This window comes from Globicephala melas, chromosome 17 (genome assembly GCF_963455315.2).
Source record: "Globicephala melas chromosome 17, mGloMel1.2, whole genome shotgun sequence".
Classification (NCBI taxonomy): Eukaryota; Metazoa; Chordata; class Mammalia; order Artiodactyla; family Delphinidae; genus Globicephala; species Globicephala melas.
Window position 1 is genome coordinate 8,262,822 of NC_083330.1, and position 23,843 is coordinate 8,286,664.

The window sequence follows — 23,843 nt, forward strand, 5'->3', positions numbered from 1 at the left end:
TGTTAAATATGGTCTATATCAATGTCTACTATACTTCAAATTAATGCCAGGTATAGTTTACACACACACACACACACACACACACACACACACACACACACTCACTACATAACTACATAGAAATAGTATGTCAAGAGAGTCTAACTCAGAAAAGCCCAGGCCACGTTTGGGGCCCGTGGTACGTGACCCCAGCCAGAGCCTGTTCTGCCTGGGGCGTGGTGCACAGTGGGACATGGGACACACACTTGTGATGAGAACAGGTGGTTCCACTGGCCTGGGAGAACCATGAATGCCATCGTTTGGGAAGAGGGCTTTATTTCTATTTTGCACCATGGGGTTCTTGAGCCCAAGATGCCTGGAAGAAAGTAAGACTAAATCAGGAAATGACAGCCAGGTTCTTGCAGCCATCACAGAGGTGGACGGTAACAAAGGCTGGAATGAGAACACCGGCCAAGCAAGAGGGAAGATGAGATGGACGCCAGACCTCCGAAGAAGCTGACTGGCCTGGCCGGACTGGAGTGAGGAGGGGGCTTGTCACAGGAAAGGGCGGAGCTAAGCTGACTCAAGTCTGGATCCTGGGAGCTGGCAACACCATCCAACGAGAGCCAGAACCCAGGAGGAAACGTCCTTTAGAGGAGAACAAGTGAGTTGTCATCTGCGGCATCGTGTGGAGAAACTAGGCAGGCAGTAGATTGTGGACTCTGAGTAGGAGACGGGAGCTCAAATGTGGATTTGGGAGTTACAGAAATTCTGGGAAAAGCTGAGGCTGAATTGCTACGAGAGTATCACGATTGGTCTTTCTCCCACTTCCTGCCCATACGAAATGATCCCGTGAGAAAAGTCAAAACAACTTTATTGTCAGCTTCTGCAGCACAGAGGCTGTGGGTTTGCTTCTCTTTTCATGCCTGGAGCAGAGCTTAAGAGCATGAAGGAGGGTTGCTTCCCGGTATGAAAACTCAGAGTGCGAGAGTCCACTCAGACTCAACATCTAATATGGAGAATATGCTAACGTGGGATTTCTATAGGCTTGTCTCTCCTATAAGGATGAATCTTTGTGAGCATTTAAATTCAAGAACTGTGCTGTTCTTTGCGTCTTAATGATAATTAAGCTGATAGAACAATCCCATAGGTTCAAATCCCAAGCCCCTAACGATGTGTAGTAGTGAATTCTTTGCCCTTGAAGTAAGGGCTGTTTTCATCTAAGATGTGAGAATAAATCACAGACTTCTTTTATCTGCCTTTGTCCTGGACCATGAGATGTTAAAAGGTAAATTAATTAGTGACAATTACATTTAGAGCCATCACATATGAACACTTATCAAGTGTCAGACACTGTAGCAAAATCTTTCTTGTCACTCTCATTCGAAGGAGGTATCAGGCATTTACATCTTAAAAGAATGAAGGAGCACAAAAGTGAGTACTAATCAGCAATTTCTTCTCCCTTCTTTCTCTTTGCCTCTCATTTCTCATTCTATTCCAGTTGATTGACTGGTAGGTCAGAGGGGGAAAGGTATAGATACACAGAAATGTATAAAGAAAACAGTGTCAATTATCCAAATTTCTGTTACCCGAAATTGGTTCCTGTCACTAGCCGGCAATTACCCCATCACAAAACCCCTTGCTCCAATGAACCCTCAATTGTCCAAATGGCCCCATGTTCTTATTAATTTTAGAAACCCGAAGCTATGTTATCCTTAGATGTCACTTTATTACATATATGGAATACATGGTTACAAAAAGCCAAGGACTCACTACAGCCTTTGATCCCCGACTCTAAGGACAGCCCAGCCTAGAGCCATGCGATGGTGAAGGACAGCCCAGCAATGTTGTGTGAACCACAGTGGATGGTGAGAGTTTGGGAATTTACATTGTATGATGTCATGATTAATGACCAAATGTTATGTTTAAAGAAGCTGACACTGTACTCAGAAAAAAAGGAATAATCACAAAGAAAACATGTGATTTGCTTTAGCTACTATATTTTCTGTGTCAATAGCAGTCATTATTATAGCTATAGGTATTCATCTTCAACTTGGCATTAAATATTTTGGAAGGTAAATTACACAATTAACTACTGGGTTCACTGTGCTTAGGAATCAGTTGAATAAAGACTTCATTCTAAAAATAACTACTTTTTAAATTCCAAAATAAAATAAAAATAAATCTAGGCAAACTGTAAAATTATCTCAAAAATATTTTCAATATTTCAAACACATCTCTTCATTTCATAATTTTAAAAATATTTTTTCAAGGCAATATCTATCTCTATAGATACACACACAGACATACACACAGGCACACTAATTTACAGGCTACTCATGATTATTCAGATACTTCCTTGAAAGAAATTATAAAAGTCAAATCCCCAAAATTCTTTATAGGATTTAGTAAGAATTGTTAGGTTGTTACAAAAAGTTTAAATCACCACCTTCAAAAGTTTACGCTTAACACATTTTTTTCAATTGTAACTCTCTCATAGAAATACTTTCCCCTTCCTCTATCTTCTGTTAAAGAGAACAAAAAGTTCACGAATGCATTACCTCTTTGTTTCCAACTCTTTGCATGGCATCCCCCAGGTGGAAATAAAATCGCCCATCATCAGTGCCAGGATCCCCAGATTCTATTCCTTCCTGTAGAAAGGACAGTGTCAGTATTTATGAAAGAATTAAATACCAGATTTAATTCATTGATTTACTTAATGTTTTCTAAGAATCAGAAAATCACCTCAATATTAAAGTTTGGCAATTAGGTTACTGGTCAACATTTACAATGCAAAGCCAAAAGGAGGTGATAAATTTCAACTTAACAATATATTCATCATCAATTAACAGTGGAATACCCCACAAAATCAGTATGACACTTTGTGAACTGTGTCCGCAGGAGCAATCGTATTTCAATATCTCAAAGGATTTCTTTGTCCAAGTTTCTATCACACTTATTTTGCTCTCCAAATCTGACCATATGTCATCTAGAGGCTTTTTTATCCCTGAACCAAAATGGTTAGTTGCTCATAGATGTTTGAAATGATAGAGACCCAACTGCAAAAGATATTTTTTTTCCACTCAAAACAAATGTGTCCTCACTTTTCAATGAAATCTTTGACAGAACATACAACAGCGTTAAAGCCAGTTGAAATCTTTAATTTTATTAAACACCTCCTATCCTAAAACACTCAGCTGATTTCCATCCCCACTGTCCACAAAAGAACTGAAATTTAAATTTATGTAAAAATCAGAAAGAGAAAATATTAAAGCAAGAGAGTGAATTTAGAAAAGTAAAAGAAGGATGAGGATACAACGTATTTAAATGTCTAAAAAACTGCATCTTTGAGGCCTCTTCACAAGGAGCCCGTTATCTTTTACTCAGAAGAAATTTTATTTGCATAATGTTGGAAAATAGCACAGAACAGAAGCATCACTCATGAGAGGAGAGCTGTGATCTCGGCTCCTGACTGACTGACACTCAAATAAACACCCCTTTGCTCATTAACTAACCAACCCTGCCCTCCACTTCCTCACCTCTGAGCCAGGAGAGTACTGTTAGGTCCTTATTATATGAAAGGAAATCTAAGGGGAACACTTTAAATCAGAAAAACCCACATGCCCACAGGGTTATGGTAGGGAACAGGCAGGTTGCAGAGGCCCAGTGACAGCCAAGACAGACTAAGGGGTGCATGCCCACCTCAAGGGGACACCATTGCTCAGCTCCTGTGCTGAGATGTGGGCCACATGTGAACTTTCCAGAGACACCAGAAATCTGCATGATTATATAAAATGTTCAGATTTTCAACTAAGGCAAGCAATTAAAATTGTTTTTAAGAGAATTATGCTGGCCAAATAGAACATGCAAGCTACTTGCAATCAGTGGGTTGCTATTTGGGATCTCGGATCAAAGTCATGTGAAAGAAAGAGATCACAAAGGTGGATCACAAAAGTACTACTTAAAGTTCACAAGTAGTCAATCAGCTACCTGGCTGATATGGTAGCTAGTAGCTAGTGTTACTATTTAAATTACAATTAAAATAAAAAATTCAGCTCCTCAGTCACACCAGCCACATTTTAGATGCTCAACAGTCACGTGCGGCTAGTGGCTACCATATTAGAGGATACAAATAAAGACCATTTCCTTTGTGGCAGTAAGTTCTGTTGGAGACCCCTGAGCCAGACGAAATGTGATTCTGGTGAACTTCAATTTTTATGTGAGAAAAAAATGATAGCATATTTTAATCTGAGTCTTTAAGGCTATCAGGCTCTTGGGGATTTGACCTATTCAGTCTGCATTTGTTACCTTGCTTTGTAAAGGTTTCCATAAGCCCTGTTCAAAGTCATTTCAATGTATAATTAAATTGTAAAAGTAACAGTTAACACATTGTCCATATTTTAAAATATTTTATCAACTAATAACAACTGCAGTTTTAGGAATTTCTTCATAAAAGTTTTTCCAAATAATCTCTGCTCACATAGTTGGTACTTCTACCTCTGATACTCTTGACTATGCTGAAGGTCCACACTGTCTGTGAATGTCATGGTCCAAGGGTGTACATTTCAGCATTGACAAGAGTCAGCAGTGCATGCCAATCAATCTACAATACATAATCAAGGGTGTCCAATTGACTCAAAGGGATCAGAAGAGGAAAATGGAGGGAGTTACCTTTAGATAGGGGATGCTCTCAGCGATCTTGTTCTGTGCCTTCAGAATAAAGCCATAATGCACTTTAGCAAAACCGTCATCAGGCGTCACATTCAGAACCTAAACTCAAAGAAAACAAAAAGCTATTGTGATGGACTATGAATTCTACAAATGACCATCAAAACAAATTTTAATTAGCTTTGCTGTACAGTACTTGGACTGGATTATGATGTTATAGCTTAAAATGCTATAGTGTTTTGTCTCATTGCAATATCTTAGGCTTAAATGGCCCCAATTCCCCTCAACTCAAAATGTTCTCCAAGAATGAAGAAATGAATGAAAAGGCAATGACCATTAAAGCATCGCTTTAACAATGCAAATCAGCAAAACCTCTGTCAATTTCATGACTTCAGTATTTTTGTAGTGATCAGGAAAAACTCCTTTAGGGGGCTTCCCTGGTGGCACAGTGGTTGGGAGTCTGCCTGCCGATGCAGGGGACACAGGTTCGTGCCCCGGTCCGGGAAGATCCCACATGCCGTGGAGTGGCTGGGCCCGTGAGCCATGGCCGCTGAGCCTGTGCTCCACAACGGGAGAGGCCTCAACGGTGAGAGGCCCGCGTACCGCCAAAAAAAAAAAAAAAAAAAACTGCTTTAAATTACCTTCACTTGAAGTCAACTCCAAATGGTTATTATACATTTCTTTATGTACATGCTTTATACATTGCCTTAATTACGAGAAAATTTAGATTTGCATTGAAAATATATCACGATCCATCATAAATTTCTTGAACACCCAAACTATTTTAAGGACTGAGGATAAAGTGGTGACCAAATCCAATATTCTGTGATAAAAGCCAGGTAAATATTTAATATCAATCAGATCATGGTTTATTATCGTATGCATTTACTATGATTAAAGATAAATTATGCAAAATGCCTCTAAAGTAAATATGAGCAGTGAGAAACCAAAACAACATTCAACTTGGGAAGCTGCTTTAGACCAAGAGTGAAGGGTGAAGAAGGTTTGAGCTGAACGCATGTAGAGAAAAGATGACTATCCTACAGCTTCTCTTCCTCCTTGAGCCTGAGTAGGAAAAGGGAGTCATGGGATCTTTTACACAGAAGGAGTAAGTGTGCTGGGCAGGGACCCCATACTCTTGGTGAGTCCACAGTGCACCCTGCCAATATTTTAGTGTTTTCCAGCTTGCATCTGCGCCTGTACCTCATCCACTAGCAAATCCAGCCAATGATACCATCACAATATATTCAGAATCAAACTCCTTGTCACCTCCTCCACCGCTGCCATCCTGGTCCAAGTCTAGCCTCTCTCTGCTACCTTCTTACAGGAGCCTCCTAACTGCCGATCCTCTGAACCCCAGCCCCACTCTCCTGTAACCCATTCTCCACGTGGGTCCTGAAAGGACACACTAAATCCTAAGTCAGATTTTATCCCTCCTCTATGCAAAACCCAAAGGGGTTCGATTTCACTCAGATTTCACTCAAATCCAGTGATCCCCAATTATGGGACCAACGGCAATAAAAGGAGGAAAGCACCACTTTGTGGGTGGACCCAGTCTCGAGACTGAGTATGAAATCACTACACCTGACAGCATTTTAAAAACAGAAGGACTCATATCGTCTCTACTGAGTAGGGACATCTGCATTTTGATGCAAAGTGCACCAGCCTGAAAACCACTGATCCCGAGGCCTAAAGTAAAGAATAACGAGTCAACGTGTCCATCTTTCTTTTACAGATGCATTAACTTGGTCCAGCTTCAAAGTTCATTTGGTATCCTGTTTAACTTGTACCAAACGACGCCCCTCATTGCTTGAAGGAGTCATAGTTCTCTAGATTACATAGTCACTTGCGACTTAGCAGTTATTCATTAGAGCATCCATGATAAGGCAGACATCCTTTTAAAGGTATCCTTGCCAGAAGATCAGGTAGTCAGTGCCCTCTGAAAGGTGCGTCATTTATTCCATGTGCTCAAAAGGCTTGCATTCTGTAATCTCTCTCTAGTTTGGTCTTTTAGTAAAAAACGTACAAGATTATGTGTTTTTAAGTTCATGAGTTTAAGCTCATAAGTTTTTCAGTTCCTTTTCCTATCATAAAGAACACTTTTAGAAAGGCTGCTTGTGGACTGATAAATATCAATATATAAGTTTTAAAAAGATCACAAGTGGGCTTCCCTGGTGGCACAGTGGTTGAGAGTCCGCCTGCCGATACAGGGGACACGGGTTCGTGCCCCGGTCTGGGAAGATCCCACATGCCGTGGAGCGGCTGGGCCCGTGAGCCGTGGCCGCTGAGCCTGCGCATCCGGAGCCTCTGCTCCGCAACGGGAGAGGCCACAACAGTGAGAGGCCCGTGTACCGCAAAAAAAAAAAAAAAAAAAATCACAATTATAGGTTGAAGGTTTTGATGTACCAAGTGTTAACTAAAATTTAAAATCTTCTGATGAAGTGGGAAAAAAAGGAGATAAAAAAATTTAGGATATGTCAACTATAATGAGACAAATTTGATTTAACTTAAAGAGATTGAGTGATTAGGTGTATTAAACGCAATTTACAAATAACATAAGAACCTCATGTTCAAAATAATTTGATTAATTGTTAGTAGCAAATTGCTGCTTGCTTACCTCTTCATAAACCTTCTTGGCACTATCATTATCTCCTATCAAGAGGTACCCCACTCCAAGGTCATTCTTTAAGGAAGTGTCATCAGGAAATAGTTGAACTAATTTCTGCAGAGTGAGCAGGGAACCCCTCATGTGACCTGATTGGTGGAAAGAAAAAAAAATAGAAATAAAAGCAGATTCTGTACACCTCTGTATTGAGACTACAAATCATAAGAGACTACTCAACAGAGCCTGAGGACCAGCTTAAATCTGATTCTATATACTGATGGCTAAGTACCTATTAGAATTTCACCCTGCAGCTGCAGAGGCATCAGTCACTCCCATAAATAGATACTGAATATAATGCTGATTATAAATCCTTTGAAGACACTCCTATTTTCTAAATTTGTCAACATTTCCCCTTTTATGTCAAATTCCCTCTTAAGAAAGTTTTAGTTACCAGTTCCTTATTGAAAAATGTTTACTGGGATATTTTTGATTTATTATAATTAAAATTATGACTACAGGACAGGCAAATAAGAGTACTATGCTGTCCTCTTCTCTCAGTAATGACCTAGTCCTGGAGCAAAGGAGACATCATCCAGTATTAGGGGACCCTCTGGTGGACGACAGGGGCCTATGCACACACGAGTCATGAAAACCCAGCTTCAAGTTGTTTTTAAGGCCGTTGGATGCACATTGAAGATTTCAGGAGCCAACTGTCATCACTCCTCACCACAGTTGGAAAGACAAATTGTATAAGGGAGAATGTGCAAAATGAGAGGCCACGTGACAAAGTTAATTACCTAAAGGGCTTTGTTGACCACAAACTGAAAAGCAGACAAGACATGGTAGGACCATCGATAAGCGAATGCATTTGGACGCTCCAGTAATAGAAAAACTGTTCGGCATAAACCACCACCAACTCACCCCACGGGCTGCTCCCCGTTCCTCACCAGTCTGGGATGGTGTACCCCTCCTCCCCCACCTGCCCCACTTGGGCTCACTTTTCTGATGCTTTTAAACTTCCCCTGTTGAACCACAAATTTATGGTTACCAAAGGGGAAGGGGCAGGAGATAAACTAGGAGTTTGGGGTTAACATATACACACCACTCTATATAAAATAGATAAACAACAAAGGACAAAGGCCCAGGTGAGAGTCCGTCCTGCTGCCATGTCCTCCCCGCCCCTTCCACTTTTTTTTTTTTAATATTCTTTCCATTATGGTTTATCACAGGATACTGAATATAGCTGCCTGTGCTATACAGTAGGACATTGTTGTTTATCCATCCTATATGTAATAGTTTGCATCTGCTTCCATGACTTTGTTTTGAAAGTTCTCCTCTCCTGAGAAGACTGCCCTCTCAAATGGTAGCCCAACTTCAAAGGTCAGCTAAACGCCACCTCCTCCAGGAAGCCTTCCTGCACCACTGCAATGAATACTGACTTTGCCAACCAGGAAGAGGGGAGTGTGGGGACTGGCGTCCAATCTCCAAATCTTCTCCCACTTTGAATCGCAAGGGACTTCACCACCTAGTCTGCACACGAGTCCCTCCTCTAGTGAACTTGCCTCATTCTCATTCGGAGGAAAGACTATATTCCAATACCGAAGGACTGTTTCCAAAGAAGGTTAAGTCTACTGGTGGGCTGTCTTTCCTCTGGGCCAGGAATAGGGTGAGGCAAGAGAGGCAAAGTTGAAGAGGGCACCAAAAATTCAGTCATCAAGATGCATATTTTATACATTTAAAAAAAAATTAAAATTACTGTAAAAAATCCGCAGTGCTAAGCAAGCCATGTCAGAGCCCTAGGAGAGAGGACAACTCAGTGACACTGATTTTGCGCCCACGGCGAGCGCCTCCATGCAGCCCCAGCCTTGCCTTTTCCATCCTGTATGTGTGCTGTATGTTTTCCTTCCCCAGGACTGGCCCTTATGAATATAAGTCCATTCTTCTAGAATAAGACCATTCCTTCTAGTTTCCAATCATCGCTTAGGTTCTACTCCTGTCACAGATTTTACTTATCTACCAAAGCAACACAACTACCTTTAATTCTTATCCTTGATATAAAGTTCAGTTGACTTTGGATATTACTTTTATGAGCACTTCCTAGTGTAATCGAGATAATTTGTCTACATAACTTATCCAGCCAGCAGAGAACCCACCTTAGGGGTTATACATAGCTTAGATTCTTCCCTCCTGGCTTACCGATGGCGTTTTAGGTGAGAGAGAACCAATCACTGGCCTGGTTATAATGAAGTTAGGGTACAGGGAGTCTCCCTTGCCTTTGGCACTGGGATCCTGGGTCAGTTAGAAAGGATGCTTTATGCTGCTCTTTTCAAAGCATTTGCAAATTTACTTAGTGATTAAAAAAATTTTTTTTCTATCATTTTCTTTAGTATAGAGTCAAAACTTACAGGTAAAATTTTTAGAGTGCTTAGAACTCCTAACATTCCTCCATAAAAACTGTTGCACTGATGATTTCAGCCACCATGAATCAGTCGGTTATCGTTAAGAGAGAAAAGAAGAATTTGGCATGATAGGAAGTTTTTGACTGCAGACCTTTTAATTTATTAGCTATGATCCCTTAGGCAACGTATCCAACCTCTCAGAATTCCATTTGCCTCCTCCTTAAAGTGTGTGTGGGGGGGATGGGTAAGCGGCAAAGTACCATGTGCATCTTTGTAATTAAGAAGGATTACTCTTTCAGTCTGACACAATCAGAGAAGTTGCCTGAAATTAGTTATAAAACTCAGGTTTCCTTCCATGTAACTAAACTCTTCTAAAAGTATACACAGCCTGCAGGTCTTTCCAGATAAAAGCACGCCATTGATTGCCACTGAACTGATTCTTACTCCATTTCACCTAGAAATTGCTGTCTGTCTGACCGCCGCCTCAAGCTCAGCTTCACCAGGTCTGCGGGGACGTCAGGCAGGCTGGCCACCTCTTGGTAGGTTTGGATGGCCCTGCGCAGAACCTCATTGCTCCTCCTTTTCTCAGCCAAATCATCTTCACACTAGAGGGAGGGAGAAATGTCCCAGGACAAGCTGTATTTGCAGTTGCTCAAAATAGTTATGAAAAGTCGACTTTGGGACATGCTTTAAAAGTAATTCAAGACAAATTCAAATTTTCTTTTTGTCAAGGATTAAAAAAATAAAGGAAAGCAACATAGCATGTTATTTTAATAATATGAAGAAAAATTAGCTACTAAGCTACAGATGAGAAAGGGTATCATAAAAGCAAGACTAATATATGTGAGGGCTGATGGAATTTATATCCTGTTATACATCATTAATAGACAGAACTCCAGTCCACAGTTCCTGTTCTTTCACTAGGTTATTCCTGTGTTCATTCATTCCTTCAACAACTATATTCTGTTCTAGACAGGTGGCAGACAAATTGAACAAAACAGACAAAGCCCTTTTCTCATTTTGCTTCGTTCTAGAAGGGAAAGTCAAGATACAAATAAAAGTATCATGTGTCTTGTGGCCGTAAGTGCTGTGGATAAAAATAATGTAGGCTTCTGTGTACTGAGAGTGGGGTGGCAGGAAGGATGCTAGTTTAATCGGGATGATCAGAGATGACATGAAAGTAGTGAGGCACGAAAATACCTGGGAGAAGAACATTCCAGGCAGAGAGGACAGCAAGAGCAAGGGCCCTGAGGCAGAAGTGAGGAATAGAGGAAAGGCTGGTACGTTGAAGGGGAGCTAGGAGGAGACTGATGGGGGGTGGGGCACCGGGTAATGAAGAGCCTAGCAAGCCACTGCCAATCCTACTACACTACCTCTACCTGAGAAGGGAAGACACTGACGGTTTTTGACGTGATCTCCTGTATGAGTTGAAAGGACACTGGCAGTGATGTGAAGAATAGACAGAGGTGGGTAAAGGGAAGAGTGGAGATCCCAGTTAGGACATTCTGGCAGGAATCAAGACAAGGGGTGATGGCAACTTGGACTAGGGTAGCAGTAATGAGGTGGTAAGAGGTGGTCGGATTACAGGTACATTTTGAAAGTCAAAGCCAACAGACTTGCAGATGGTCTGAATGTAGAGTATAAGAGAAAGGGAGAGAGAAGTCGAGGATGAATTCAACATTTTTGGCTTGAGCAGTGACCAGTTGGAACTGTCATTCCTGAGAATGGGAAGCTAGAGCAGAAAGAAGCAGGTTTGTAGGAATATGGGATCAGGAGTTCAGTTTTGGACAAATTTAAGCTTCAATGTCTATTAGGTACCCAAGTGGAGATATGGATAGAAAGGTGCCTACATGTGTCTGGGGTTCAGGAGAGAGGTCAGAGTGAGAGAAACGCTGGGGAATCATCGAGGATAGAGAGGGTACTTAGAGCGAAGAAGCTAGATGCAGCTGTGAGTGTAGACAGAGCAAAGAAGAGGTCCAAGAACAGAACTCTAAAGTGCTGCAAGATTTCAAGGTCATCAGAGGTCAGAAAGGACCAGGATAGGACCAGCAAAAAGGACGGAAGCAAGAGAGAAGAAAATAACAATTTAAAAAGTGGTATTCTGGAGGCCAAGTGACAAAAGGTATCGAGAGGGAGTGATCAATTGTATCAGAAGTGTCTGTCAGGTTGAACAAGATGAGAACTGAAACTAGATCACTCTGGATTGGGGACAATGTGATGCCTCTGAGGGTCCCAGCAAGAGCATTTCCATGGGGCTGCTGGGGACCCACAGCTGAGAGGCTCAAGAGAAAACAGGAGGGAAGGAGGTGAACACACCTCTTTCAAGGAGTTTTGGCGTAAAGGGGAGCAGAAAAATGGGCCAGTAACTGGAGGGTAATGTGGAGACAAGGGAGTGTTTTTTAACAATGGGAAATATTACACCATGTTTCTAAGCTGATGCAGAAGACCCTGTAGAGGGCGGAAATCTGATGATGCAGGGGACACAAAAATTAGAATGATGTCCTTCAGCAGGTGAGAGGGGATGGGAAAGGGACCAGAGCAGTTCATCCATGCTAACAGCCACAAGAACAGGGACTGAAACATTAGAGGTAGGAAGAGAGGGGCGAACTGTAAAATGGTCATCAAAATCTCATCAGAGGGGGCTTCCCTGGTGGCGCGGTGGTTGAGAGTCCGCCTGCCGATGCAGGGGACACGGGTTCATGCCCCGGTCCGGGAGGATCCCACATGCCGCGGAACGGCTGGGCCCGTGAGCCATGGCCGCTGAGCCTGTGCGTCCAGAGCCTGTGCTCCACAACGGGAGAGGCCACAACAGTGAGAGGCCCGCGTACAGCAAAAAAAAAAAAAAAAGAACCTTACAAAAAAAAAAAAATCTCATCAGATTTAGTAGACTACAGTTTGAAGCATACCATTTGAGAAAAAAACGATATAGATGCTAAAAGTAGCATGTGTAATTTTTTCTCAGAATATCCTATTTAACATGTTTACCTTGTTAAAACAAAGTGTGTGCTGTAGGCAGTATGTAGATGCCTGCAGAAACCAAACAAAGTCTAACTCCACAGCTTGAGGACACAGTAAGGAAATGATACATCCCTCCTCCACCCCAAAATGAAAAACTAGCAAGAATCAGCACAAATTGATAAAGTAAGATACCTGTGGGAAGCTTTTCATAAAATATCACATCAAAGAAAGAACCTGTTAATATTTACTGATAAGGGTAAGTTTCCCAAGATGATAAGGGCAGGAATTGAATCAGTGGTGACGGACAGTGGACAGTTTTATGATAAAGGAAAATTGACAGGATGAAAATCTCTAGATTAGAAAAGGGCAATTCACCTGTGCTTGACGGGGGGGAAAAAAAAAGCTTCAGAATATACAACAATCTGTTCATATCTGCAAATGGTCTCCAGAGTAGACTTATCTACCAGGAGAGAAAGTCCAATGTCAATATCCTGTATTGGTCATCCTGACTGCATGGCCTTCTATACATTCATACGCTGGCTTTTCTGTTTAAGCATCAGTTTCTTGTGAGTTTGGCTATGGTGAGTTAACTCTCCCAAACATGATCGTTCATAGATGATGTCATAGAATGCCAGAGTCCTAGAGCTGAGAGAGCCCTTCTGAGACCACCTTGTTCACCTTCTTCATTTGGTAGCCTCTTCACGCTACCAAACAGATCCTGGAACTGGAGGGTCTCTTCAAGGTTAGTTCAAGGGCAAATGTCGACCGAGACATCATTCTCTATATAGAGGGGAATAAATATCTTAACTAAACTCAATCTGAAATGAGAGACAGATGATACAACTACATGCCTTGTTCCTTTCCCTCCTCCATCTTCAAGGTTCTTCACTTTAATGAAGTATAAACATTTTAGAACTTCCGGAAATGGAATTTTAACATGAGTGTTAAAATAGTACATTTCTTCAAAGTCTCTTAAACAAAACTGATATAGGCTTTGCTTTGAGTATCAAAATTGATTGATATTGATTAGTTTAGCATCTGTAGATAAAGGATTTGCCCTGAAACTGAGCATTTGCTACAGGACATTAACATCAGAAAGACGTTTGTTGATTCAAATGAATTCCCCATCCAACCTTCCTATTTGTGGCAGGAAGATGCCTGAAGATGCCTGAGATGTGGCATTTTCTGCCTGAGAGGCACTAATGGTTTTTGTAAGATCATAAAGTGAATTGAGCTCATAATTTTGTGTCTGATGTTCAAGGAACTTGGTCAAAATTGGTTTTCACAGTAATCCAAAGAATAAGACACTATCAGTGCTACTTTTTTTTTCATGTATTTTATTATTTATTTATTTATTGGCTGCGTTGGGTCTTCGTTGCTGCGCGCGGGCTTTCTCTGCTTGCGGCGAGCGGGGGCTACTCTTGGTTGCGGTGCGCGGGCTTCTCATTGCGGTGGCTTCTCTTGTTGCGGTGCACGGGCTTCTCATTGCCGTGGCTTCTCTTGTTGCGGAGCACGGGCTCTAGGGCATGCGGGCTTCAGTAGTTGTGGCTCACGGGCTCTAGAGTGCAGGCTCAGTAGTTGTTGCACACAGACCTAGCTGCTCCGCGGCTTGTGGGATCTTCCCGGACCAGGGCTCCGACCCGTGTGCCCCGCACTGGCAGGCGGGCTCGCAACCTCTGCGCCCCCAGGGAAGCCCCAGTGCTACTTTAGAAATGACAGATACTGTAGTTTCTATTTAACTTAATGTTGCTGAATTTGAAAAACTTGTTGGGATGTTCCAAAGTAATTGTTTAATCTGCTAACAAAGAACGAAAAAGTCATCACGTACTCCTCCTTACAAAATCCGTCTTCTGTTGAACTTTTATTTTTAAAACTCCTACAAATTTAAGCTTTCTTTTAAATTATTCTATTAGAATTTAATTTACCACGCTTAAATTTTGCATTAATATTGATAACACCTTGTAGCATAATAGTTTAGAGATAAAAAATATTGCTGAGGCATAAATCTCAAATTCTGACCGTAAATAAGGGTATAAATATAGCAAGTGCCGCGTGTAAAAAGTAATGCATTTATTTAGACCTTGGTACCTGCAATTAACATCACATACAAAGAAAAATTCTAAAGCATGAACCGTTTTTGCCATGATGAGCATTTGGCCCAATCATTATTCTTTTGAGTTAATATGCTTTTCCATAATCAAATAACTGCCGGGACTAGTGGCAAAGCACATCACTTATTTGAATAGGCACCATCTTTTGGTAATAAATATATTCTCTCTTGCTTAATAGCAATACAATTTAGCAATTTTGGAGGATTACTGACCAAATTAATTTATAGAAATGATACAGTTGCTGTCTGCTAAACCTAGTCTGTATTGCACCATGGATAAAAGGAGCTTCTTTGCATTAAATTTTCACAAATTTAATTTATTAAAACTGAATTAATACAAATTTAATTAATAAGTTTTTAAGGGGGAGATAGGAAGAATTTAAGCATCTGGATTTCAAGTGGTTGCCACCTTTAGTTCAGAGCAAAGCACACTCGTTTTATCTCCAGATGCGTTAGTTTCCATGTGAGTGTGACCCACAAGTGACGGCATTGCCCCCTCCAAAGGGGTGTTGTCAGCTTCTCCTGGGTCTGGAAAATTTCTGCAGCTCTGCATCTGCCATTTCCCAGCAGGGCTGACAGTCTCATCCCCCCAGGCAGGGCTGGAGGAGCTTTACTGCCTGACATTTGTACATCAGCCCTGGATTTTACCCAGAGTTCCAGACTACATATCTCCGACCGTCTATTTGACAGGTGCACTTGCGTCTCTAATAGGCATCACAAACTTCACAGGACCAAATGCGAATGCTTGATTTTGTACCACCCCAAACCTGTTCCTCCACCTGGCACTATCCTTTCCTTAGATGGCTTAACCAAAAACCCTGAAGTTGGGAATTCCCTGGCAGTCCAGTGGTTAGGACTCCGCACTTCCACTGCAGGGGGCCTGGTTTCCATCCTTGGTCTGGAACCCAGCAAGCCGCATGGAGCGGAAAATCTGAAGTCACCCTCCAGTCTTCTCTCTGACCCTTACATCTAATCCATCATCAAGACCTCTCAGCTCTGCCCTTGTCCACTGCTCCGTCTCCATGGCCACGACCACAGTCTGAGCCAGCGCTTCTCGAGGGCACCTGCAATGGTCTCCTATTCTTCTGGCTTCTACTTGTGCCACCAGAATCCATTCTCCACCAAGCAACCAAAGTGATCGTTATTAAAAAAAACAACCAGGGCTTCCCTGGTGGCACAGTGGTTGAGAGTCCGCCTGCCGATGCAGGGGACACGGGTTCGTGCCCCGGTCCCAGAAGATCCCACATGCCGCGGAGCAGCTGGGCCCGTGAGCCATGGCCGCTGAGCCTGCGCGTCCGGAGCCTGTGCTCCGCAACGGGAGAGGCCACAACAGTGAGAGGCCCACGTACCGCAAAAAACAAAAACAAACAAAAAAAGAACCAGACGGGCACACCCACGCACAAAACCTCCAAGGGCCCCCAGTGCACAGAGAATACAACCTGAGGGGCCCTGGTCCCGCCTGCCCGTGTCACCTCCCTCAGCACGCCCCTGCTCCTGTCCTTCCAGTCAAGCCAAGGCTGATTCCCTGCATCACGGCCTTTGCCCCCCCTTCTTCCCTCTGCCTGGACAGCTCCTTCCTTGACCTTGACATGTTTCAGCCACTTGTCACCTCCCTAGGGAGGCCTTTGCTGATCACCTTATTATCATAAGTGTTGCTGTGTCACTCTCAATCACACCACCTACAAACAAAATATCATAATAACATGTTCTTTATTCCATGACCTTCTTTTCTCTAGAGCAGGTATTATCATGTAAGATATTCTCATACATTTGTTTTTAACCCTTCTAATATTCTTTAAATACATATTTATTTATAAAGACTTTCAGGGGTTTGCTCAAACATCACCTCCTCGGTGAGATATTTTCCTTCCACCCTATCCAAAATTTCACCCCCCTCACACATCCTGTGGCTGTGCTCTTCTTTATTTTTGTCTCCTGACAAAGTATCCAGTAGCAAGCAAGAGACTTTCTTCTATGTCTCATGCACTGTCTTCTCCATTACAATGAAAACACCATGTGCTTTGCTGATGGCTGTGCCTGCGATGCCTACAATAGGCCTACCGCAGAGCGGCCTTTCACTACAAAAAACTTGAGTAAGAAACTTTAAAAATATCTTCCATTGGAATATAAGCTCCACAAGGACACAGACCTCGAGAGTGTTCTTCATGATAAATCCCAGGACCTAAAACAGAATGTGGCCCACAGAGGGTTTCCCAGCTACAGAAGGACGTGGAAAAGCTTCATGAATTGAGGAGCTGGAGGATGGAGAAAGTCCAATGAGAAAGGAGAAGGTAGTGGTTGAGAATCCGCCTGCTAATGCGGGGGACACAGGTTCGAGCCCTGGTCCGGGAAGATCCCACATGCCACGGAGCAACTAAGCCCGTGCACCACAACTACTGAGCCTGCGCTCTAGAGCCCGAGAGCCACTACTACTAAAGCCCTCGAGCCTAGAGCCCGTGCTCCACAACAAGAGAAGCCACTGCAATGAGAAGCCCGCGCAACCCAACGAACACCCAATGCAGCCAAAAGTAAATAAATTAATTAACTAAAAAAAAAAGAAAGAAAGGAGAAGGTGGGGAAGGCGCTGGGGAGAAAGTAAGGGGTAAGAAATGAGTCAGCTGACAGACACTACACAGAGAACAAAGTCCATCCCACTTTATATTTTAAAAGTCTTTTCTAAGCACACTTTGCAACCTCTAGTGATAAAATGAGGTTCTTAAACCTCTAAGGAGCCTGAAGTAAAAACTAGGTGGTGGGTCTAAATGGAACAAAATGAGGATGATGGGAAATCAGTGACTAAAGTGTTATTCTTTATTTTCTTTTCAAAACCGGAGAGAAGCCAGATGGAGGGGGAGCAAAAAATGTTACTAAATTCATGATACAAAATAGCAATAATTAATTGTCTTATTTAAAACTGTATTTCTTGCTTGAATTTATGTATATGCATGAGAAATTGATTCTCTATACAAGTTAGAAAGGAAAAATAAAATGCAAACACTGGGTTTGAAAATCCAATTATACAGAGCATAAGGACATCAAAACAGTGTCCTAAGTAGCAAGGTTTCAGCATACCTTTGCTTTCCCGTATCGCGCTCCTGGACTCTGAGGGTACTTCTGAACCAGTTCTTCAAACGCATGCACTGCTTCCTCAATTTTTCCCTGTTAGGAAGAGGCAATTATATACATACAATAAATTCAAATGCATAATGTTATTCAATATAGTCATTTAATATTCACCAAGTAATTTTGTCAAAATTTCCTGGACTCCTTTCTGAGTTTAAGACAATTTTATCCTAAGATTCTAAATAATTAACTGCATTATGACAAACAGAAAACTAGAAATGAACATAAATACACTTTATTTTTTAAAAGGCAGACACCTGGCAAATGATGTACTAGAAATTGCACACACTACTATATATAAGATAGATAACTAATAAGAACCTGCTGTATAGCACAGGGAACTCTACTCAATACTCTGTAATAGCCTCCATGGGAAAAGAACCTGAAAAGAAAAGAGTGGATACATGTATATGTATAGCTGATTCACTTCGCTGTGCACCTGAAACTAACACACCATTGTAAATCAACTCTACTCCAATAAAAATTTAAAAAAGAAAAACAGGGCTTCCCTGGTGGCGCAGTGGTTGAGAGTCCGCCTGCCGATGCAGGGGACGTGGGTTCGTGCCCTGGTCCGGGAAGATCCCACATGCTGCAGAGCGGCTGGGCCCATGAGCCATGGCCGCTGAGCCCGTGCGTCCGGAGCATGTGCTCCGCAACGGGAGAGGCCACAACAGCGAGAGGCCCGCGTACCGCAAAAAAAAAAAAAAAAAGAAAAGAAAAACAAAGAAATTGCATTTTGTCTCTATATGTACAGTTCCCACACGCACTCTTAAAAAAGTTTAGGATTTCAGTTGGGGGAAGCATACTGCTAGCAGCTAGAATGCCTGGGGTCTGCAATGAGAAGGGCACTGTCGGCAGGGAATAAGCACGCAGGATGACAGGGCCACTTGGCCGCCAACGTTGTCACCCGTTGAACATGAGGGTTGATGCGGCTCACTGGGTTGCTGGGGCACCCCACTGCTTCCTTGTCATGTGACGCCCCCTCCCCCCAAAGCCCACGCGGGCCCTTAAGAAGCTGGTCCAAGCACCTGCGGTAGGTCTCTGACCACCACTGTGCAAGCGGAAATGGGGGATGTGTAACAGGTAAGCTTGCTGAGGGTCTTGGCATGGGGGTGAGGCACCCTCTCCCCTTCGCAGTCCATCCACAAGGAGGAACACACATCCCCTGGTGTCTAATGGAAGGCAGCAGGTCAGAATATTGGAACCGTGCGATGGAGATGGATTTTCTGAGTTGAACTTTACCACCACTTCAGCTGCCTATCAATCTGTAAACCCATTCATTCCGTGCTTAAATGCAAGCTCACCGTGGTTTGTACGTTGTCACCCTCACTGAGTGAGTTTTCACAGCAACAGAGTTTACGCCTCAAACGTGGCTGGGCTCAGCAAACCATACATCACTACCTGATCATTACTGATACCTACTTCTCCACAACTTGACTAAATAGAGCCAGGCAATATCCATATTTTAAAGTTCCTTAAAATCATGGAAGAAGGAGGTTTCTTATTCCCTGTTACATGCCCATCAGCGGCGCTGAGGGTCTGGGAGACAGTATATGCACAGAGGAGTGGTCATGAGTGCAGGTTCCAGAGCCGGAGTGACTGGCTAGACCCTGGGCTCCACCACTTAGGAGGCGTGTGACTCCTGGCAACTTACTTACGACTTTGCCTTATATGCCTCATCTGTGACACGGGTACAATGAGGGTACCTGATCACTTTGTTGGGCGGCTGTGAAGGTCAAATCTGATAACATATATAAAATGCTTATAGCCGCTGCAGAGCGCATGGAAAGCAATGAAAAATGGTAGCTATTATGATTATTACTATCGTAGCGTGGGGAGGATGTGGGAGCCCACATGAGACAATAAAGCATGCCCCAGGTAAGTCTCTCATCTGATGGACAGGTTAATGCAAAGAGAATGAGGACTTGAAGGCTGAGATAAATCAAGTCAGGAACATATTCTCTAAGTTATATTTGTTGTCAGAAATCGTTGTGTCGCTATTTAAAATATGCTGTGTCTCTCACGATATTAACCCTTCTAAAGGCTTTATTTTTTGAGAGCAGTTTTAGGTTTGCAGCAAAATCGAGAGGAAAGTATAGAGATTTCTCACATACCTCCTACCCCTACACGTGCACGGCCTCCCCCCATAATCAACATCGCTCAGCACAGTGGTACATTTGTTATGACTGATGAACCTACAATGCCACGCTGAAATCACCCAAAGCCCCTAGTTTACGTTAGGGTTCACTCTTGGTGTTGTACTTTCTGTGGGTTTGGACAAATGTATAATGACACGTATCCACTGTCTCCATAGTTTTGCATTTTCCAGAAAGTCATATAGTTGGAATCATACAGTATGTAGCCTATTCAGATTGGCTTCTTTCACTTAGTAATATGAATTTAAGCTTCCTCCCTATCTTTTCATGGCTTGAGAGATCATTTCTGTTTGGTGCTGAATCAGATTTCATTGTCTAGATGTACCCCGGTTTATCCATCCATTCATTTACTGAAGGACATCTTGGTTGCTTTCAGGTTTTGGCAATTATGAAAGCTGCTATGAACATCCGTGTGCAGGTTTTTGTGAGAACGTAAGTTTTCAACTCCTTTGGATAAATACCAAGGAGCAAGGTTTCTAGACTGTATGCTACGAGCATGCTTAGTTTTGTAAGAAACCCACCAAACTGTCTTCCGAAGCGGCTGTACTACTGTGCCTCCCACCAGCGGTGAGTGAGAGATTCCGAAGCGCCACACGCTCACCAGCATGTGGTGGCGTCAGTGTTCCAGATTCTGGGCTTTCTGATAGGTGTGTGGTGATATCCATTTTGTTTTAAATTGCATTTCATAACATAGGAGGTGGAGCATCTTTTCATATGCTTATCTGTCACCTGAATATCTTCTTGGGTGAGCTGTCCTTTAAGGTCTTTGGCCCATTTTTAAATTGGGTTGTTTTTCTTATCATTGAATTTTATGAGTTTTTTGTATATTTTGGATAACAGTTTCTAAAACCACCGTTTTATTTCTTCCATGATTGATTGTAAGGGATGAAGAATTCAAGTTAAATATCCTTCTCCGTGTGACTTTCTTCTAACTAACCTGTATGAGTTTCCTGAGGCTGCTGTAACAAATGACCACGAACTCTGTGGCTTAAGAGAACAGAAATTCATTCGCACATGGTTCCGGAGAGCAGGAGTCCAAAATCAGTTTCACTGGGGCTGAAATCGAGATGTGGGCAGGGCCGTTCTTTCTCCAGAGGCTCTAGGGGAGAATCTGCGACAGCATTTCCTGACATCACCCCGATCTCCACTTTGTCTTCACGTTGCCTTCTCCTGTTTCGTCTGTATCAGATTTCCCTCTGCCTCTCTCTTATATGGAAACATGTGATTGAATTTTGGGCCCAACTGGATAACCCAGGATAATCCCCCATCTCAAGACCCTTAACTTAATCATATCTGCAAAGACCCTTTCTCCAAACACGGTAACAGGTACAGGTTCCAGGGATTAGGACACAGAATATCTTTGGAGGGATTATTTTTCGCCTATCACATGACTTACACAACTTAAATCGCAAATATTGAGGCTATTTCTGTGAAAATCATGCTAAATGCACCATTTCCAGATTTAAACCATAGGATTAACAATATTCATAACAACTCTGCGAAAGTATTTTTTCCAGCTTAACACTCCCTTAGTTGGCCATCAAGGTTATAAAAATGATGGAATACATTGCCTCTGTCCTAGGCACCCTTTGGATCCCTTAACACACATGCTCTATGCCTTTCCTAAGGGACCATCAGCCCTGCCCTCACCTCAGCTGTCCGGCAAAGTTAATGTGTTTGCTTTTAGTCTGAAAAAACTTTCCCTTCCCCAGGTTCTTGCTGGAGAATATAGCTCCAGATACTATTACACAATTCTTTTTAAAAAACTCAACCCAGGATAGAGTGCTCAGAAGAACTGCCTGCAAATCATCTGTTCTTCAACACAGCTTACATTTTATCCTAGGACCAAGGCAGTTCACTGGAGAGACATGCACTTGCCTCAGCCCCCACCACCCCCAGCCCCTGTTCTGGCATGAGGTCAGCGGGTGCGCTGAAGGACATTAACACACACCCCATGGAGGTCACGGAGAACCCGCGGGCGAGACATTAGGGAGGAGACCGTGCCATCCATCACTAGGCCCTTTATGAAGATCTATGGCATAAGGTTCCTCTCTGGACTTGGTGCAGAACAGCTATTCTGAGGACTACTATCCGTCTGACAGTGTGATCTACACCCCTTCCTTGCTCTGCCCGCAGTTTACTTCTTTCCCAGCCCCGTTTAAAGCCTGTGGTGTGAACTTTCGTGTGTCGCACTTACTCTGACTTCATAAAGTTTTCCCTTCTTTCTCTCTTTTTCTCCACTTATAATACAATAATAAAAACTAATTCCAACAAATGAACAAATATTTCAGTGTATCATTTCAAATCCTTCTTCTGGGGCATAAGGAGGAGTTTTAAGCAATAAGTATTATTTTAAAAAATTGATGATTGGGCTTCCCTGGTGGCGCAGTGGTAGAGAGTCCGTCTGCTGATGCAGGGGACACAGGTTCATGCCCCGGTCTGGGAAGATCTCACATGCCGTGGAGCGGCTGGGCCCGTGAGCCATGGCCTCTGGGCCTGCGTGTCCGGAGCCTGTGCTCCGCAACGGGAGAGGCCCACGTATCGCAAAGAATAAAAATAAAAAAAAAATTGATGATTAAAATATGATCCATGCATTTTTGCAGGAAAACTAAAGTGACCTCGTACTTTCATGTCACATAGTTTCTGAAACATGGGTGTGGCCTGAGACCAGGCCTCCTCTGACCCTTGCTGCCTTATGGCCGTAGCAATCCCAGTATAGTCGGCTGCATTATTTGAAACTACCAGCTATAAAAGCAACCCTAAAAAATTTAATTACGCTGATGACTCAGTCAATAACATGGCTCCCTGCTGTTTCAGAAGCAAGAATTGCCTCTGTGGGCCCTTCTTCCTCCTTTATCTACCCTGTTATAGACCCACGGTGCTCCTTGAAGGAAGCAGCAAAATTTCTCCAGATAAGCGAGAACTGGAGAACACCCCATGGATCGTTCCAGCATTTTTATGCTTCACTGACTTATCTGCCCCTTGATAACTGAGCCCTTCTCTACTCTTCATTATAATTACATACAAATCCTTCTCGAAAGCTGTTCGTTTGTTCTTTATCCCTAAAGTCACCTGTGAAATAGGCATCCATTTTCATCAAGGGCATGTAGCACAGAGAAAGTGGAGAATGCCAAACAAGGTGACAGAAAAAGAAGATTCCTGCTTCGTTTCTATTAAGAAATGCAAATTTTCATCAAAGAGTAGTGGCTGCATTTTATAAAGTCAAACAAGACAGACACAGAAATCACTCGATGTTAATTTAGTGAACAGACTTCGCTGCAATATTCTTTGGAGTTACTACCTTTGTATCAGCTGCTGACCAGGGTGAGCCAGGTTTTGGTTTGGGAACCGTGCCTAATGCTAGTTACAGACGTCGCCATGCTTGTTGGGACTTTTCCAGTAAATATGGGGGGAAGCACATTCTCGTCCCACTTCAGTGCCTAACTCGGGTGTTTTTATTGTTGTCGCTTACCTATGACAGTCCCCTTATTCCTTTTTTTTTTTTTTCAGCTAACGTCTACTGATTAAAAGCCACATTACAGGAAAACTAATGAGTATTAGTTTAAAATGCAAGTATAAATTCAAGTACAGAGTAGAGGAAGAAATTTTCATGAGAAACAACTACAGGCAGACCTCAGAGATCTTGCAAGTTTGGGTCCAGACCACCACGATAAAGCGAATACCACAGTAGAGTGAGCCACATGAATGTTCTGGTTTTCAGTGCATATAAAAGTTATGTTTACATTATATTGTAGCCTATTAAGTGTGCAATAGCGTTACGTTTAGAAAACCAATGCACATACCTTATTGAAAAATACTTTATTGCTAAAAAATGCTAATCATCA

At 42.6% G+C, this 23,843-nt stretch overlaps 1 protein-coding gene across 6 annotated transcripts in view; it reads right to left on the reverse strand.

Annotated features, from left to right (window-relative positions):
• Positions 1–23,843, reverse strand: part of ASPH (aspartate beta-hydroxylase) — a 243,162-nt gene that overhangs the window by 76,331 nt on the left and 142,988 nt on the right. For all 6 annotated transcript variants that reach the window (XM_060287666.1, XM_030859675.2, XM_060287664.1 and 3 more), the window contains 5 exons: positions 17,792–17,878; positions 10,106–10,256; positions 7,265–7,401; positions 4,651–4,749; positions 2,541–2,630 (listed from right to left, as the gene is read on the reverse strand). In XM_060287666.1, coding sequence (XP_060143649.1) covers positions 2,541–2,630; positions 4,651–4,749; positions 7,265–7,401; positions 10,106–10,256; positions 17,792–17,878 — 564 coding nt within the window. The remainder of the gene's footprint in view (positions 1–2,540; positions 2,631–4,650; positions 4,750–7,264; positions 7,402–10,105; positions 10,257–17,791; positions 17,879–23,843) is intronic.